Source organism: Danio aesculapii, chromosome 21 (assembly GCF_903798145.1).
Source record: "Danio aesculapii chromosome 21, fDanAes4.1, whole genome shotgun sequence".
In the NCBI taxonomy this organism is placed as follows: Eukaryota; Metazoa; Chordata; class Actinopteri; order Cypriniformes; family Danionidae; genus Danio; species Danio aesculapii.
Genome location: NC_079455.1, coordinates 45,716,972 through 45,737,556, shown reverse-complemented (window position 1 = coordinate 45,737,556; position 20,585 = coordinate 45,716,972). Strand labels below are relative to the sequence as shown.

Here is a 20,585-nt window from a genome sequence, read left to right as displayed (position 1 = left end):
AACTTCTGAGAATATTTGCTGAAATGTGATTCATATCTGAAATCAACATTAGTTTGTCATTTTAATAATATTTCAGATTTTATGGCACTTTTGTTGCAATAAAAACCCTTGAGGAGCACAAAAACAGCTCTGAGACAAATGCAGAGGCGTAACGTGACAACTATTCACACACAGACACGCTCACACACACATATACTCTTGCCCACTCAAACAGACAACAATTGACACACACACTGACACACTCACTCACTAACTCACAAACCAAACCTGATACACTCTGTTGCACACACACATACAGACCACATCCAACTCACACACACACACACACTTACAGACAGAATATACCTGACACACCTACACAAACCAAACCTGATACACTCTCTTGCACACACTCAGACAGACACCCAACTCACACACAAATATCTGGCACACACATTCCAGTGCACACACTTACTCTCTCACACACACACACACACCACAACTTCGCACAGACAAACAACACTTACAGTCTTACACACACACACACACACACACACACACACACACACACACACACACACACACACACACACACACACACACACACACACACACACACACACACACACACACACACACACCTACCTTGCACAGCCGAAGGCCATGAGTCTGTATTTGTTGTTGACGGCCACACATGTACCATCAGTGACGTCTGCAGCCCAAACACCCTGCAGCTGCTGCACACACACACACACACCAAATACATCAATACATGATTATAAACGCCTGCTAATTTACTGTTCATTATCCTCTATAAATGGTCTGCAGAGGTGTGTGTGTGTGTGTGTGTGTGTGTGTGTGTGTGTGTGTGTGTGTGTCTTACGTCTGTGGAGAGTCTGTTTGCAGTGGGTGTGATGAAGCCGACTCTCCCGTCATCAAAAACCACAGCGAATCCATCCAGCGTCGCACAATATTCCAGATCACGAATATACACACCGTCCAGATCCAAACACGGCCCTCCTGGAGAACACACACACAGACACGGCTGTCATGACACACAGAGAGACACACACATAAACAGACAGACAGAACAACAGACAGACCGACAGAAAACAAAAACTATAGACAAAACTACAGACAGACTGAAGGACAGACACAGACAGACAGAAAAACAGACAGACAGAACCACAGAAAGACAGTACAACAAAACGACAGACAGACAAACAGAACCACAGACAGAATAACAGACAGAGACAGAACAACAGACAAACAGATGAATAGACAAAGACAAGGCAAAAAACAAAAACTATAGACAAAACTCCAGACAGGCAGAACCACAGAAAGACAGGACAACAAAACAGAACCACGGACAAAACAACAGACCGACAGATGAATAGACAAAGACAAGACAGAAACCAAAAACTATAGACAAAAATACAGACAGACTGAAGGACAGACACAGACAGACAGAACAACAGACAAACAGAACCACAGACAGAATAACATACACATACAGAACAACAGACAGACACAGACATGACAAAAAATATAAACAAAAATACAGACAGAGCAAAGGACAGACACAGATAGAACCACAGACCGAATAAAAGAACAACAGACACGCGAGACCAAAAACTAAAACTATTGACAAAAATACAGACACACCCACAGACAGAATAACAGACACAGACAGAGACAGAAAAACAGACAGACAAGACAAAAAAAACTAAAACTATAGACAAAAATACAGACAGACTGAAAGACAGGCACAGACAAACAGACAGACTAACAAAATTACAGATAAAACCAGACAGAACAACAAATACTAAAGACAAAACTACAGACATACAAAACTACATATAGAAAACAAAAACTACAGACAGACGGACAGGCAGACAACAAATACTACAGAAAAAAACTACAGACAGACAGAAGGACAAACACTGACAGACAGAACAACAAAAAACTACAGACATAGAGAACAACAGACATATAGAAAAAAACAAAAACAAAACTACAGACAGACAGACAGAACAGACACAGTCAGACAGAACATCAAAACTACAGATAAAACCACAGACAGAACAACAAAAACTACAGACAAAACTAAAAGACATACAAAACAATAGACAGTTAGAAAACAAAAACTAGACAAAACTACAGACATACAGTGCAACAGACAGACAGATGGAAAACAAAAACCACAGACATGCAGAACAACAGACAGAAAGAAAACAAAACCTACAGACAAAACTACAAAAATACAGAGCAACAGACAGACATATAGAAAACAAAAACTACAGACAGACGGACAGGCAGACATAACAAAAAATACAGAAAAAAACTACAGACATACAGAAAGAAGGACAGACACAGTCAGACAGAACAACAGAACTACAGACAGACAGACAGAACCACAGAAGGACAGAACAAAACTACAGACAGACAGACAGAACCACAGAAGGATAGAACAAAACTACAGACAGGCAAACACAGACAGACAAGACAGAAAACAAAAACTAGACAAAAATACAGACAGAACAACAAAACTACAGATAAAACCACAGGAAGAACACCACAAGCTACAGACAAAACTACAGACAGACAAAAGGACAAACACTGACAGACAGAACAACAAAAACTACAGACAAAACTACAAACAGACAGAACAACAGACAATTAGAAAACAAAAAAACTACAAACAAAACTACTGACAGACAAACAGACAGACAGAAATGACAGACACAGTCAGACAGAACAACAAAACTACAGACAGACAGAACAACGGATGGATGAACAGGGAGACAGACAAAACAACAAAAACTACAGACAGATAGAAGTACAGACACAGACAGACAGAACAAAACTACAAACAGAACAACAGACAAATTGATAGACAGTAAGACCAATGGTCAGCATGACAGAGACAAAACAACAGACAGACAAAACTACAGATGAATGACAGACACAGACAGACAGAACAATGACGGGCAGAACAATAGAGGGACAGAAGGACAGACATGCTGCATGACAGAGACAAAATGACAAGAAAATAAGTCAAAACGACAGAGACCAAAACAACAGACAAACAAACTGATAGAAAAAACACCAAACAGACAGAACAACAGACAGACAAAACGAGTAATTGATAGTATGCTTGATAAACAGACAGCATGACAAAATGACAGACAGAGAAAACAGACACAGACAGAATGACAAAACTATAGACCGATAAAACCACAGACAGACAGACAAAATGACTGACAGCATGACAGAGACAAAGAAAAAGACAGACAAACAGACAAAGGACAGACAGATTGAATGACAGACAGACAGAACGACAGACACAAAACAACAGACAGAATGACAGACACAAAACAATAGACACAAAACAACAAACAGAATGACGGACACAAAACAACAGACAGAATGACGGACACAAAACAACAGACAGAATGACAGACACAAAACAACAGACACAAAACAACAAACAGAATGACGGACACAAAACAACAGACAAAACGACGGACACAAAACAACAGACACAAAACAACAAACAGAATGACGGACACAAAACAACAGACAGAACGACGGACACAAAACAACAGACACAAAACAACAAACAGAATGACGGACACAAAACATCAGACAGAACGACGGACACAAAACAACAGACACAAAACAACAAACAGAATGACGGACACAAAACAACAGACAAAACAACAAACAGAATGACAGACACAAAACAACAGACACAAAACAACAGACAGAATGACAGACACAAAACAACAGACACAAAACAACAAACAGAATGACAGACACAAAACAACAGACAGAACGATGGACACAAAACAACAGACACAAAACAAAAGACAGAACGACGGACACAAAACAACAGACAAAAGAAAGAAAGATGAACAAAGACAGACTGACATAAGATTGACAAATATAATATAAAATAACAGATAGACAAAACAACAGACAAAACAACAGACAGACAGAACAACAGGCAGACTAAACAACAGACAAGCAGACTAAATAGCAGACAAGCAGACAAAAGCCAGACAGACAGACTAAATGACAGTCAGACAAAACGACAGACACACACAGCGGATCTGACCTCTGGAGGACTGCAGGTCCAGGGAGAAGGGGATGGTGCAGAGGTTCACTGCTCTGCGGCCGTTACTGACACTGTCCCAATGCAGCATATGGAGGAAACCATCCGCCGTCGCCACCAGCAGATCCTCCTGTAGAGACTGAAGACTGACACACACAACAAAAAATATACATCACTCATCGCGACACATATATAAACTAACAAATTATGACTAGTGAATCTAAACGTCTAAAACAAATATTATATAAAGTAAACCTAAATTATAATATTTAAAGTGATCAAACTAATAAAAAATACATCGTACAAATACAAAAACATCGAAATCAAAATGGCTGGAGGGAACACAAGAGCAGAGAAATAGTACAATACTAATCTGATTTAGCTTGTGGTTTAAAGCAGTGGTTCTCAAACTGGGGGTCGCAGAATGATTTTAAGGGGTCGCGAGAGTGATTTAAAAATTGTGTAATTTTCAGTGATTATAATATATATTTTTCAGTATCACAAGTGAAAGATTTTTTAAAAGATAATACTGATGAATTCATAAAGTATTTAGGACACATTCAGGCAGAATGTATCTTTGCAGTTGAAACGCAGCGCTCAGGAACAGTTTAAAACTTGACATGTCAACTTGCCGCAGTAAACAAATCCTACAACGCTTGCCCCGCCTTCGTGCTCTTCTTATTGGCCCACTGCTCTAGAACTGAACGCGAATGGATTGGTTAATATCAGCTGTCAATCACTCAGTCAACGCCTCCTGTCTTCAGATGACAGGAGCTACAACCGCCAAAATGTAAAGCGCTGAAGATGAGAATGAAAACAACACTGACAGATTTAGCTTTAGAAACCACCTAAAGCTACAAATAATGGCACATCTGATTACTGATCATGTGCTGAATGTTAATCCACCATCTACACTTTTCCAAGAGTGGATAAAAGACTTCCAGTGGCTTCAAGTCCACTATGAAAATAACTAAAGCGTTCACTGTAAAGTCTGTGGGACGGGGTTTTCAGGTAACTGTTTGCCACATCTACACATTTTAAGCACGAGAGGTTCTGTTTAATCCTTCATTTAATCACCAGACGCTGTTAGCCGTGCTGCTATATGTAAAATTTAACACCACGTACACCATCGCAAAAGGGCTTGCACTTACTGAGATTAAACTAATATTGCAGCTCATGAAAAGAGCGGTATTGCTATTAGAATGACCCATGCATTTAATAAGGTATATGTCAAAAGCATCTGTGCATTATCAGACACCAGGCGTGAGAACACAGCACAGTTATCATTAAGAGATTCATTCATGAATTCATGTCAAGCAGTGCGTGCAGGGCCGGTGAGCGGTTCGTCTGTGTATCTTTTGGTCACTCAATTATGTTATGAAAATGTGTTTTCTTGAGATAACGGGATTTCATTGAGACATATTTTCCTCACGCATGCATGCATATATATTAGTTTTGTTTGTTAGTTTTGATTAGTGTTGATGTCAAACGCAATACATTTATTTATAAATCTTGTAGTAACAGTGTGATAATTGGTGGGAGCCACTACATTTTGGCTGGTCGCCTACATTTTTAAAGTTAGCACCAGCTACTAAGCAAAAATGTTGATTTCGAGCCCTGTTATGTATAGTGAATATAGTTAAAATATTGTGAACAGCTTAAAATAAGTTATTTGTATTGTTTGTATATACTTTGGTAGTGGGGGGGGGGGTCGCGAGTTCTTGACGATCTTACATTAGGGGTCGCTGGTTTAAAAGTTTGAGAACCACTGCTTTAAAGAATCTGGGTGATCATGTGCTCCGCAAAACTCTTACTGTCAGAGTGTGTGTGTGTGTTTTTCTTTTAACAGTGTGTGTGTTTGTTATAAGTGTGTGTGTGTGTGTATGTGTGTGTGTGTACCAGCTGATGGGAGCCTCCAGGTCGACAGGTTTCTTCATCTCTAGTGTGAGAGCGGGAGCACACTGTTCCTCTTTATAACCCGGAGTCACCTTAACACGAGCACTGCCCCTACACACACACACACACACACACACACACACACAGTACACACGCAGATAAAAAGAGAGACAAAACATGCACACACAGAGACAAAACACACACAAACACACACACACACACACACACACACACGAGAAAAGAAAAACATAATCTGTTTAGTCTGTGATGTTAACGCTTCATTACACCCAGCATTAAACACACACACACTATTATAAGCGCACACACACACAATTATAAGCGCACACACACAAACACACACACACACTCATTCCCAGCATTACAGCATTTAAAAAAAAATGTTAAATAACTTTAATTTGACATGGTGGCTCAGTGGTTAACACTGTAACCTCACAGCAAGAAGGTTGCTGGTTCGAGTCCCAGCTGGCCCAGTTGGTGTTTCTGTGTGGAGTTTGCATGTTCTCCCCGTGTTGGTGTGTGTTTCCTCCGGGTGCTCCGGTTTCCCCCACAGTCCAAACACATGCGCTATAGGGCAACTGATGAGCTAAATTGGCCATAGTGTATGAGTGTGTGTGTGTATATATATATATATGTGTGTATGGGTGTTTTCCAGTACTGGGTTGCAGCTGGAAGGACATCCGCTGCGTAAAAGATATGCTAGAATAGTTGGCGGTTCATTCCGCTGTGGCGACCCCTGATAAACAAAGGGACTAAGCTGAAGGAAAATGAGTGAATGTGAAAGTTTGATCCATTCATGTATAAAGTGTGTGTGTGTGTGTGTGTGTGTGTGTTTAAAGTAAAGTGTGTGTATGAGGACATGTAAAATACTTCCACACAGAGAAAAGAGACTGAAACTGTATCAAACACGTCCTGACACGACACACTCTCAGATCTGATGATCAGCGCATCTCTGTATGTGTGTGTGTGTGTGTGTCATAAAACAGCTGCGGGCTACAGGTGTGTGTCTGTTTTGTAGAATTGAGAGTCTCTAACTGGCTAGTGTGTGTGTGTGTGTCAAAAAACTGCTGGAGGTGTTTTGTGTACATGTGTCTGTGTGTGCATCAAAAAAACTGCTGTGCTACAGGTGTGTGTGCGCGCATGCATGTATGTGTGAGAAAGAGTGACACAAAACTGCTGTAAGTGCATGTTTTGTGTGTGTGTGTGTGTGTGTGTATGACAAAATTGCTGTGTGCTACAGATTTGTGTGTGTCTGCGTTTGCATGTGTTTTTGTGTGTGTGTGTGTGTGTGTGTGTGTGTGTTTGTGTACACCACAAAATTGCTGTGTGCTACAGATTTGTCTGTGTATGCGTTTGCATGTATTTTTGTGTGTGTGTGTGCGCGCGTGTGTGTGTGTGTGTGTGTGTGTGTGTGTGTGTGTGTGTGTGTGTGTGTGTGTGTGTGTGTGTGTGTGTGTGTGTGTGTATGACAAAATTGCTGTGTGCTACAGATTTGTGTGTGTGTCTGCGTTTGCATGTGTTTTTGTGTGTGTGTGTGTGTGTGTGTGTGTGTCTGCGTTTGCATGTGTTTTTGCGTGTGTGTGTGTGTGCACGTGTGTCAAATCTGAAAAGCATATAGTTTTGCATTAAATATCTTCATTTTGACCTGCAGCAGGAGATCATTGCTGTTTCTACATCATGTTGCGCTGTGTGTGTTAGACCAGCAGATGGCATTCACAACACTGCAGTAGAGAGGGTCATTACCTGCTCTTCACACACAAAGTAGATCTACCTGAAATCTGACATTAGTAAAGCCTCAATAACACATTTGGTGCGCTGCTATGTACAATTATCCTGTGTTATTAAAGGTTTCTGCCCTCTCATCCATCTGACTGAGTTTATTCAACGTAGGGGGGCACTATCAGTATGTTAAAGCCTCATTGTGGACAAAGTTGATTAAATTAATAAAAGTGAGATATATTTTATTTAAAGAGCCCCTATTATACATGAAATAGGCTCATATTTAGGTTGTAAGTATCTCCAACAACCTGCTGATCAGCATACAAGGTCAAAAAACACTTATAATCTGCATTTATTTGTACCTGATTATCTCAGTGACTCCCATATGAATCATTCAGCGATTCATTTGTTTCCAAACCCCTCCTTAGCGCAAAGCTAATCTGCGCTGATTGGACCGATGACAGCCTGTTGTGATTGGTCGACAGCGTTCAGCGTGAGACAGAGTGAAACAGAGCTCATCAACAATATATAAGTATATGAGTGAGCATACCTGCCAACACTCCTGCTTTTCCCGGGAGTCTCCCGTATTTCAGACCTACTCATTTGTGAAAACTTACACTTGTGAAATTGAGGAAGAACTGATCCATGATCCCCTGATCCATGTACTGACAGTCCCTTACATTAGTCTTTTCTGATCCGGCCGATGAATTCTCCATTGCAAGCGTGTAGATTGCAGAACAGCACAAGGCTGGGCTATAATGCTGAGGTATTGAGGTATACCTCAACCACTGACCAGGGCTTGACGCTTACTTTTTTCAGGAGGAGCACATGCCCTCCTAAGTTGAAAAATTTAGGAGCACATTAACGAATTTTAGGAGCGCAGATATAAAATAATAGTGTTTTTGACTAATAAATGTACACGAGGAGATCTTTAATAGCAAAGCCATTTATTTGACTAGAATAAGAAAATAGGTTTTATTTTACTGTAACTACAGCTTAAATAGTATTTAATAATTATTCATAATTTAAGCTGCATGACGGTAGCGGTCCACAGCAGGACTGGATCAAATTGCTCTAAGGAAGGCCTCTCGAAACTGATCTGAATCAAGTCTTCAGACATGCCAACACAGCTACTTGATGAATGTGCAGTATCAAACAGTCACATGACCAGAGCGAATTTAATCTGGGTTTGTATCATGAGAAGATTATGGCTGTATCAATGGTCCAAAACAAAACATTATTAATTTTATTATAATATATATTTCATTATAATAATGTACAATATTTGTTTTAATACTGGTTACACCGAAAGTTCTGATTGTGATGCTTTCTCAGCAATATTGCTGGGGTGCCAGACAGAACATTGTATTCTGTCAAAATGATGTAAAAGTAAAGTGAGTGAGATAAAGATTACTCAAGTACAACCTAATCTCCTGACAGAAACTAAACCTTGAAGCCTGTTTTCATGAGATAGACACTGCATTAAAGACAGCCATATTGTAGTTGAGTGCATGAAATTGAATGTGTTCAGAGTACTCCACAGGATATATACTGCGGTGGTGGCTGGATTAAAACACCCCTTTTCCTCATGGCATATTAAATAATGTGACTTTACGAATATTTCTATTCAGCAGAATTTATTTAATTTTTATTATATATTTTAGCATTTAACCCCTTTTCCATGACACTGTTTCTTTTTTGTGTGTTTAAGTAAAAATATAACTATATAAATAAAAAAGAAGAAATCCACTCTTTCACTCTGAGAGCCATGTCCATCACTGACAGGTCAAATCTGCTCTGCTCTCTCCCTCTGCTGTAGGCTTGGTGCTGCTGAGAGATTGAGTCGCACCGGCCAAAGTTTGCGTATAAAGTAATGCAACACCGCGTTCAGTTAACGACAGATATCGAAAGGAGAATTCCAGACATTTTAGGAGATTTAGAAATCCTGGCCCAATGCATTATTAAATCCCAAATAGAGGACATTCCTGCTGAAAAATCCAGCTTAAACCAGCCTAGGCTGGTTAGCTGGTTTTAGCTGGTTGACCAGCCTGGTTTTAGAGGGGTTTCCAGCCATTTCCACCCTGGTCTTAGCTGATCAGGCTAGAAAATGACCAGCTAAATCCAGCTAAAACCAGCCTGGTTTAAGCTGGACATCGCTGGTTTAGGCTGGGCTTCCACCCTGGCTAGGCTGGTCAAGCTGGTTTTAGCTGGTCATCACCCAGCCTCACCAGGTAAGACCAGGCTGTAAATGGCTGGAAACCAGCCTGGAAATGGCCTAAACCTCTCTAAAACCAGGCTGGTCGACCAGCTAAAACCAGCCAACCGGCCTAGGCTGGTTTAAGCGGTTTATTTTAGTAGGGATGTTTGGGAAAAAGAGGATGTATTGTCACCCTAAATAATGAGCTGGATCAGTCTATTTACTGATAGGCCTTTCTTTTCCGCGTGTCCTGTTCTACTACCAATGTCAGAACAGGTACAGTTTTGTGTCCAGGGGATCTCTGTGGGTCTGGGTAACATGTGAGTGTGTTGGGGAAGTGTTTTCAGTTTCTCGCGATCACACAAGCGGGACACTCAGGTAAAGTCTATGTGTGGAAAGCGCTGGTGTTTCATTGGGTCTCATACTTTATGCAGCACGATATACCATGACCGAATTGTAAACGTTCTCTATGAGCCTCGCACACTGTGCAGCTCCGCCGCCATTTGGTCCCTTGCGTTGCTTAGCAACGTATACAAAACAACGTATGTAAAGACTCCTTCACGTGAAATAAACCAGTAGAGATGTGCTGTTGTTTAGAGCATCTGCTTGTGCTATAGTCACAATAGATTTCCAACGTAATGCACTAAAACATTGAGAAACAGTGTGAGGAACATGTTGTTTTATCGTGACTAGGGCTGGGTATCATTCCAAAATTTTCGATACCGATACCCTGAATTCGATACCAGTTCCGAACGATACTTTTTTCAATACTCTTCCTTCTCCATCATTAAACCGCGGAGAAGCACCACATTGTCACAAGTTTAATGATGATCAGAATGCCTCAATAAATCTGATCTGCCTGTTTACATGACCGTCGCATTGTCACATATCCGATTTATATCTGATTTATTTCCACATATGAAGGAGACCTGAAACCGATCGCTGAATATCCGAATGCATGCAGTTTTTCTGTTTACACTGTCATTATACAGATCAGATCTGTGTCACATATGAACAAAAAAATCGGAATTGGGTCCCATTTATCTGCAGTGTAAACGGGGCCCTAAACTTTAACGGTACACAAGCAAGAAGTGCTAAAAGTTAACTGATTTTGTATGTGTTTGACACTTTGACAAGCTCTGCGCGAGTGGGCGTAACCGCCGTAAACTATTGATTTTCAAGACAGCCTCGCCGCCGCAGCCAATCACCAGCATTTGATCAGAGCACGTTAAGGATGCAGGTTTTCTCCAAGTGGTGCTTACTGACGTTGACAAGATTATACCCTTGGGTATCGAAATTTGGTACCGAACGAAAATGAATTTTTCGATACTCGGTAGTATCGAGACGGTTCGGTCTGTGCTTAAAAAGTATCGAACTCGATACCCAGCCCTAATCGTGACCAAGTAAATTAAGTCATCAGTCCAGCTTCCCTGCTGAAAAATCCAGCTTAAACCAGCCTAGACTGGTTGGCTGGTTTTAACTGGTTGACCAACCTGGTTTTAGACGGGTTTTGGCCATTTCCAGGCTGGTTTCGAGCCATTTCCAGCCTGGTCTTAGCTGGTCAGGCTGGAAAATGACCAGCTAAATCCAGCTAAAACCAGCCTGACCAGCCTGGTTTTAGCTGGACATAGCTGGTTTTGGCTGGGCTCCCAGCCTGGCTAGGCTGGTCAAGCTGGTTTTAGCTGGTCATCACCCAGCCTCACCAGCTAAGACCAGGCTGGAAATGGCTCGAAACCAGCCTGGAAATGGCCAAAACCCGTCTAAAACCAGGCTGGTCGACCAGCTAAAACCAGCCTAGGCTGGTTTAAGCAGTTTTTTTCAGTAGGGTTATTAAATAAATTTACACATGTGCACCTAAATAAATGTTCCAGTTCACACACGTCTATTTTTAGTTGCAAATGCGAGCGCGAAATGGTCGCACTGTCGAGCCCTGCCACTGACTCTTCACAGTTTCATCTTTGGGTAGAGAAAATAGCGCTAACTTTCCTCTCACACTTCCAATAATATCCAGCAGAGCACAGCGTTGATTCAACCGGCGTCTGCTACAGTGCAGTTCTTTGTGTACTGTGTTTGTGGGCGGGGCCGCAGGTTTCAATTTCCTCAGGTTTGCACGCGCAACAATTGGGCGGGGCTTAAGTTTCGTATCCACATCACCTCGGCACGGCTAAAGTCTCGTTATCAAGAAGATTCATTTAAAGTACTAGGAGTCGACTCTTATAGATGAATCAACAGTTTTAAACACTGTGCACTTTCAGATTTAAACCTGAGCTGGATATTTCACTTCACTCAGAGCTGTGGTACACACTACATGGAAATTCATTCTCAAAAACCAATAATAGGGGCTCTGTAAATATTTAATTTTACAGACCAGTTTGAGTTTTGATTAGCGTCAATAGTGGCCGGTTACAGATTTCAAAGAAAAACCTTAATATTACAAAAGGAAACATAAACCGGACTACACCAGATCAATGTCATAACGAATGCTCAAATAACATAGCCTAGTTTACAGCAAGCTACTGTCTGTTATTTTGACTAAAGATGATATATTTTAGGCGATGCAGTGGCGCAGTGGGTAGTGCTGTCGCCTTACAGCAAGACGGTAGCTGGATCGAGCCTCGGCTGGGTCAGTTGGCGTTTGTGTAAAGTTTGCATGTTCTCCCTGCGTTCGCATGGGTTTCCTCCGGGTGCTCCGGTTTACCCCACAAGTCCAAACGCATGCGGTACAGGTGAATTGGGTAGGCTAAATTGTGCCTAGTGTATGAGTGTGAATGAGTGTGTATGGGTGTTTCCCAGTGATGGGTTGCAGCTGGAAGGGCATCCGCTGCATAAAACATGTGCTGGATAAGTTGGCGGTTCATTCAGCTGTGGCGACCCCTGATTAATAAAGGCACTAAGCTGAAAAGAAATGAATGAATGAAGATACATTTCATTTGTGTATATATATATATTATTTGAGTTTACCACCAGAACTATAGAAACTGTATTATGGGAAATAAATGGCACAGCATCGTGATCGAATCGGTGCCAGTCTTTACTCAGAATTTTTGGGATAGTATCCAAAAAAGGTACCGGTGCATCCCTACAGGTGTGTGTGTGTATAAGTGCAGGAAAGTCAACAAGTGTGTGAACTGCTGGATTTTGGGAATGATCTCATGTCAGTTTTTCTTTCATTATGGTTTAGAGAACATCTGAGATTGACTGAGGAAGAGGAAGAGGAAGTCGTGTCACTCACTTTGGATAGACCGGCTCATACAGGTACTTCTCATCCAAGCCTCCGATGATGTCGAACAGCAGCACGTAGCCATTCGCTGCCTGAGGAGGGAGAAAGAGAGAGAGAGAGAGAGAGAGAGAGAGAGAGAGAGAGGGAGAGAGAGAGAGAGAGAGAGAGAGATGAGTGTATAATTACTTTTATTCAATTAAATTTTATTTATAAAGCACTTTAAAACAACACAGTCGACCAAAGTGCTGATAACAGAGAGTAAACAAACTTTAAAACACAAATAAATAAAATAAACATCATAAACATCTCACACTGAGCTAAAAGAAAACTGAACAAGTGGGTTTTAAGAAGAGATTTACAAACAGTAATGGAAGAGGCTCGTCTAATATACAACGGCAACTCATTCCACAATTTAGGTGCAGCCACAGCAAAAGCCTGATCCCCTCTGAGCTTTCGACTGGTCCTGGGAATACCCAGGAGGAGCTGGTCGGCTGACCTGAGCGAACGAGAAGGCGTGTAGGGACAGAGAAGCTCAGAGAGGTAAAGGGGTGCAGTTCCATTTAGACACTTAAAACCAAATAAAAGTAACATAAAGGGCCCATAGTTTACCTCTTTTTTTGATTTAATATTAATATTATGGTTGTTCTGAGTGTGCCAGTTTAGGTTCAGTTTAAAACACAATTCAGATTTGTTTATTATAATGTGTTAAAAAGTGTCATGTTGGGGGCGTGTCCACAGTTCGCTGATTTAGGGGTGTGTTGCTTCACATGTAAATTAGTTTCGGCTTCCCGCCAACGTAACAAGGGGGCGGGGCCATGAGCTCACCCGCTCTGTGTTTGCAACAGAGTCTGACAGGCAGACTGAGAGAAGGAGCAGGAGTGAGATGTTCAGAAATCAGTCGTACATGTACGACTCGGACACAGACCAAGCAGAGAGTACAAAATCATATGTGTATTTGTACAGTTTTACAGCCAACTGTGTGCTAGTTTCAAGTGCCGAGCTTGTACACCGAGACTAATAACCACACACACTGAATTAACTTTGACTGAGGCACCGGATGCGCCGCTCGAAGCCGCGACACGGCACACCAGACACTCTCTGTGGCGCGGCAGAAACATGAAGTGTCCCGAATCGTCACGCCACGCGTTTTTGAATTCTAAACAGGTTTCTGCAGCGGTCTGCGGCGCCCAGCCGTCGACTTGAGTGTACCCTGATAGAAACCGATGTTTAGAACTCTAAAACGCATGCTAGTTAAGATCACAGGGAGCTTCTGGGATCGCGAGAAATGCAAACGGCTGAAGTATAAGGTAGACTCAATGAGAAGTACACATGTTTGCAAACCTACCTAAAGATACAACCAATAATTCCGATTAGAGCGATAATGTGGAGAATATTGATCTTGTGTTGAGCCCAATGAGCCTAGCGTAGAGCTAGCGTGTTCCTTTAGTATCGCTTCAGATATCGCTTCGACTCACGCTGAAAATGGCGGACGTGAATCAACAAACTGAGGATATGATGACGTGCCTGTCAATCAATATTGGTGGGCGGGGGGACCGCTCTCCTATGTAAAGTTGCGGTCGGTTTAAAAACCGCTCCAATTGGTCCACCGTTTTTTATGTTGTTAAATTGAAATAAAAGCACTGAGTGTGTTTATATCACCCCAATATGACGGTCTATACACCATACATGCACATATGTCTGTCCAAACAGCTTGAAAAGTAGATTTTTAACCATAGGTGCCCTTTAACAAAAATGATTCATCAGTAAACTATTAATAAATTAATCACCAATAAACATGTGTAATGCGACTCTTGATTAATAGAAGTAGTGCAGGTCAAATATTATTTTTTTTTGCACTTCTTTATTTTTATTTGCAAAATGTATTTTTATTTCTCAAAACTCAATTTTCCCTTTGTGATTTTTTTTGAGATTTGCATTATTTTACCATTTTTGCTCAATTCTTTATTTTTTGTTTGCAAAACTTTATTTTATGTTGCAAGCATACGGCCCTAGACTGACTCCATGTGTTTTCAGCAGTATAGTGTGGACGGAGAGTTGTTCAGAAACACCAGTGTGAACGCGGATCGCTTTCATTCTTAAAACTACTAGTGTAAACGGGGCCTCAGACTCCAGCAGCCAGACTAATGTACAGCATTCTGTGTAGAACTCAATATTATTCAGGAACACACACACCCAAACACGCACAGAAATAAACACACACATTAACAATGCATTCAATTACTAAAACATTCTACTAATCTGAGAGTAAAAGTGCTTTAAAATGAAGCAGCGCAACTGTTTTCAACACAGACGATCGTCATAAATGTGTCCTGATCATCAAATCCTCAGATTAGATTAGGTTCCTGCTGAAAATCCAGATTTAGATCACAGAAATAAATGACAGATTACTGTATATTCATTTAGAAATGATAACGCACAATATTAAAGCATTATATTATCAAATAAACACAATTTAAATGTTTAGAGCTCAATTAAATGCTTTTATTCAAGAACTTTTGTTAGTATTGTGTTTCGCTCTCGCTCTCTCGGAGTGTGTGTGTGTGTGTGTGTGTGTACTGGTTGTTACTATAATTGACCGCCTCTATCTGAAGTCTGCATTTTTGCAGCAGGTTTAATATCCAACTCAACATCTGTGGAGTTTTCACACATATTTGTGAATCAGCTGAAGGCGGTGTGTGTGTGTGTGTGTGTGTGTGTGTGTGTGTGTGTGTGTGTGTGTGTGTGTGTGTAGTGTTGGAGGACAAACTATTTTAGGCACACGTGGAAAGACTGAGAAGCAGCAAAACAAGTGGAAAGAGTCTGGAGGAAGAGGAGGAGAAAACTGGAGGAGACGCAGAGAGAAATGAGGAGAGAGAGAGAGAGAGAGAGAGAGAGAGAGAGAGAGAGAGAGAGATGAGAGAGAGAGAGAGAGAGAGAGAGAGAGAGAGAGAGAGAGAGAGAGAGAGAGAGAGAGAGAACAAGGAAAAAAAAGAGAAATAGAAAGAAAAAGAGCAAGAAAGAAAAAGAAAAGAGAAAAGAAAGAGAGAGACTAGATGTAGACAGACTAAAGAGGGAGAGAGAGAGAGAGAGCAATGAACTTCCTGTAGAGTTCAGCTGGAGTCAAAACACACACACACACACACACACACACACACACTTCTGCAGCTCTCTGACTGAATCTCTGGATTATTGCTAGAAATGAATGAAAAGTGTAAGTGTGTGTGTAAGTGTGTGTGTGTGTATGTGTGTGTGTATGTGTGTGTAAGTGTGTGTGTAGGTGTGTGTTTTGACCAAACACAAAAGCATATCAAAAGGCGGAGCCAGACACGCAGCTGAACGCTATAGATGAATTACCAACCTATGTCATGCATGACGTCACATGGGTTCCCGGTTGCAAAAAGAGACCGGTTGCAATAGCAAACATGTGGTGTCGTGCGGTAGGATGCCAAAATTTGACCGTACACCACACTGCTTTAATGTCAACTGCAGACGTCTTTAGCTAAAAGGGAGCTGAATGGAGTGAGGACCTAATTATAAATGCTGGACTCTGCAGTTCTCATGTTATATCAGGTGAGTTCCTGCCTATGCTGAATCAGACACATCACTGGTTTATGATTGCAGCACTGATTTCAATATGGTGAATTAAACTGCGGACACTGAATGCTGAGAGTGAAATGTAAACATGTGCGGTCACATACCCTGCCGTACAGGAGCAGTTCACTGTCAGAATGCAGTAGTTCTGCTTGTTGATGATTACCCAGGCCTTGCATACGCTTATTTATTGCGGCTGCCATTTTATAGAACCAAAGTGAGGCTGCGGTGGGAAGAAACCCGGAAGTATAGAATCAGCACTGTAAACATTGCAGCAACATGCTGTGGACTACACACCGAGATTTCAAAATGCAGAAATTGTGTAAACATCACTTTAATATCATTCAGTTCAGTTTAATTTAAACTATTTAAATAAAACTAACTAACTATTAACTATTTTTAATAAAACTATTTAAACTATTTGTTCATTTATTTATTTTATATAATTACAGACGTTACAGTAGGCTGTTTCGCCTAATTTATCATTGATCTGCAGTTCTAATCAAATTTTGTTCATAGAAAGGTTAGTAATGAACATTTATACAGTATTTATGTGTATGAAGCATCTGTTTTGTGAGAAGAGCTTCTCATATATGTGAACAACCTGTACAGCTTTATTGTAGACATTTCCTCCAGTGAGAATGACGTCGACTGAAACTTTCTGTCGTACACCACACCTATCAAACGGGGACCATTGGCAGTGGAGACACAAGCCTGATGAAGGCGACCTGTACTGTACCACTCGTAATGGATCAGTGCTGATGATGAACCGAATCACTTTATATGATTCAATTCCTCAAACGAATCCTGACGAATCAGACATGAATCTTTTTGAAAACTACTTCAACTAGAAGCGTTAATGAAGCTTTATAAAAACAAACAGATGCCAGATATACATGTGCTGGAGATTAATATCCATCATCATCATCATCATCATCATCATCATCATCATCATCATCATCATCAGAGTTATTGATCAGTGTCCGACTGAACTCCAGCAGCCTCGTGCTTCATTATTGATTTCCCAGCAGAGCATCACACACACACTCTCAAACAAACACACTCACGAGTGCACGTGCTCACATACACAGATCCACACACACACACATTCAAACATGTGTACACTCACACATGCATTTACACACACTGATGCAAAAGTGCACACACATACACTAAAATATACACATACTTACACACACAGACACTCACATGCACACACACACACACACACTAATGCAAAAGCGCGCACACACTCAAATATACACATACCTACACACACAGACACTCATATGCATGCACACACACACACACTGATGCAAACGTGCACAGATACACTCAAATATACACATACCTACACACACAGTCACTCACATGCATGCACACACAAACACACACTGATGCAAAAGAGTGCGCATACTCAAGTATACACAAACTTACACATTTGCGCACACATACATTGACCTACTCACACACACACACACACACACACACACACACACACACACACAACTCATGAGTGCCCACACACGTGCACATACACAGATCCACACACATGCATACACACACAGACTCATACATTTATACACTCACACACACTTTCAAACACACACTGATGCAAAAGAGCGCGCATACTCAAGTATACACAAACTTACACATTCGCGCACACATATATTGACCTACTCACACACACAAAATCATGAGTGCCCACACACGTGCACATACACAGATCCACACACATGCATACACACACAGACTCATACATTTATACACCCACACACACATTCAAACACACACTGATTCAAAAGTGCACACACATGCTCACACACTCAAATATACAAAGACTCACACATTCACACACACACAAACTCACAAGTGTCCACACACATGTGCACATACACAGATCCACACACACTCAAATATACAGACTCATACATTCGCGCACACACACACACACACACACACACACACACACACTCACACGTGCACACATACACAGATCCACACACACACTCAAACAAACACAGACTCACACACACACACACACATTTGTACACTCACATGTGTGCACTTACACGCATACACGCACTCAAACACACACTGATGTAAAAGCGCGCACACACATACACACACACACAAACTCAAACATACACAGAATCACATTTGCACATGTCCACACACTCAAACACGCACAAGCACACACACGGACACACAAGCTCACACTCACAAATATACAAGCACACGGACACACACATGCACAGTGATGAATTAAGGAACACACACACACACACTCTACATCAGGCTCTCTCAGACTGCTGGAATTTCTCTCCTTCCTGTTATTATTGGCTGCTGCACGACACAAGAATCAGACGCAGACGAAAATGAGAAATAACTTCACACACACACACACACACACACACACACACACAAGTTGACTCTGAACATGATTTACATGATTTTGATCAGTCTCAGAGCAGTGTTTGCATACCTGAGTAAAGGAACATTACAGACACTTTACATATCAGATAGATATCAACACACACACACACACACACACACACACACACACACACACACACACACACACACACACACAAAGCTGAAACAATAAATTTGAGCTTGGCATTTTCAGATTGATATAAAAAAAAGGGAAAAAAACTTCATTAAATAATAAAATTAAATTAATTAAGAAATAATTTAATTAAAATAAATCGACAATTATTAAAAAACATTCAAAAACAAAATAAAAGCGCATAAACATGTTAATAAAAACTTAACAGAATCAATCAAATCTGTAAAATTATAATAAACGAAAACAGAATTAACACCCGAACACACGAGGAGTACAATATGAAAAATAAGCAGTTTTTAGTTTATTAAAAATAATAATAAAGTCTGCACCTATAGCCTAGTGCAGGGGTGTCCAAACTCAGTCCTGGAGGGCCGGTGTCCTGCACAGTTTAGTTCCAACTTCCTTCAACACACCTGCCTGGAAGTTTCTAGTATACCCAGAAAGAGCTTGATTAGCTGGTTCAGGTGTGTTTAATTGGGGTTGGAACTAAAATATGCAGGACACCTGCTCTTCAGGACAGAGTTTGGACAGCCCTGGCCTTGTGGTTAGTGCGTCGACACATGGCACTGCAGTGCTCACAGCAACCCGAGTTCGATTCCCGGCTTAAGGTGTTTTGCCGATGCTTCACCTATCTCTGCTCCTCATGATTTCCTGTTTGTAAATCTCCACTGTCCTATCAAAATTAATGTGAAAACACCTAAATAAAATTAAATAAATCAACTAAATAAATCAAATGTCAATAAAAAGAAAAATTACAATATTAAAAAATAAAGTAAAATAGATTCTAAGCTAAAACAAATTAAAATAATTAATACATTAATAAATAATCTTAATAAAACACATGAATAATAATAATAAATACAACATTCAAAAATTATAAAGTAATTTCCAAATATTAAATTGTTCAGAACATTTATATATAATATATATACTTTTTTAATATAAAATACTGTTTATTTAAAAAACAAACTAAATAAAAATGAATAAATTAATTAATTACAATAAAATTTATTAAAATAAATGACTACATAAAATATTAATATTACCAAATTTTTATTTATTGCAACATGCAAAAGCTAGGACGACATGGTGGCTCAGTGGTTAACACTGTGACCTCACAGCAAGAAGGTCGCTGGTTCGAATCCCGGCTGGGTCAGTTGGTGTTTCTGTGTGGAGTTTGCATGTTCTCCCTGTGTTGGCGTGGGTTTCCTCCGGGTGCTCCGGTTTCCCCCACAGTCCAAACACATGCGCTATAGGGGAATTGATTAACTAAATTGGT

General features: G+C 40.6%; 1 protein-coding gene across 2 annotated transcripts in view; it reads right to left on the bottom strand.

Annotated features, from left to right (window-relative positions):
* ric1 (RIC1 homolog, RAB6A GEF complex partner 1) overlaps positions 1 to 20,585 on the bottom strand; it is an 88,379-nt gene that overhangs the window by 37,460 nt on the left and 30,334 nt on the right. For both annotated transcript variants that reach the window (XM_056447028.1, XM_056447029.1), the window contains exons 3-7: positions 13,159 to 13,238; positions 5,996 to 6,103; positions 4,100 to 4,242; positions 863 to 999; positions 625 to 716 (exon numbers count right to left, since the gene is read on the bottom strand). In XM_056447028.1, coding sequence (XP_056303003.1) covers positions 625 to 716; positions 863 to 999; positions 4,100 to 4,242; positions 5,996 to 6,103; positions 13,159 to 13,238 — 560 coding nt within the window. The remainder of the gene's footprint in view (positions 1 to 624; positions 717 to 862; positions 1,000 to 4,099; positions 4,243 to 5,995; positions 6,104 to 13,158; positions 13,239 to 20,585) is intronic.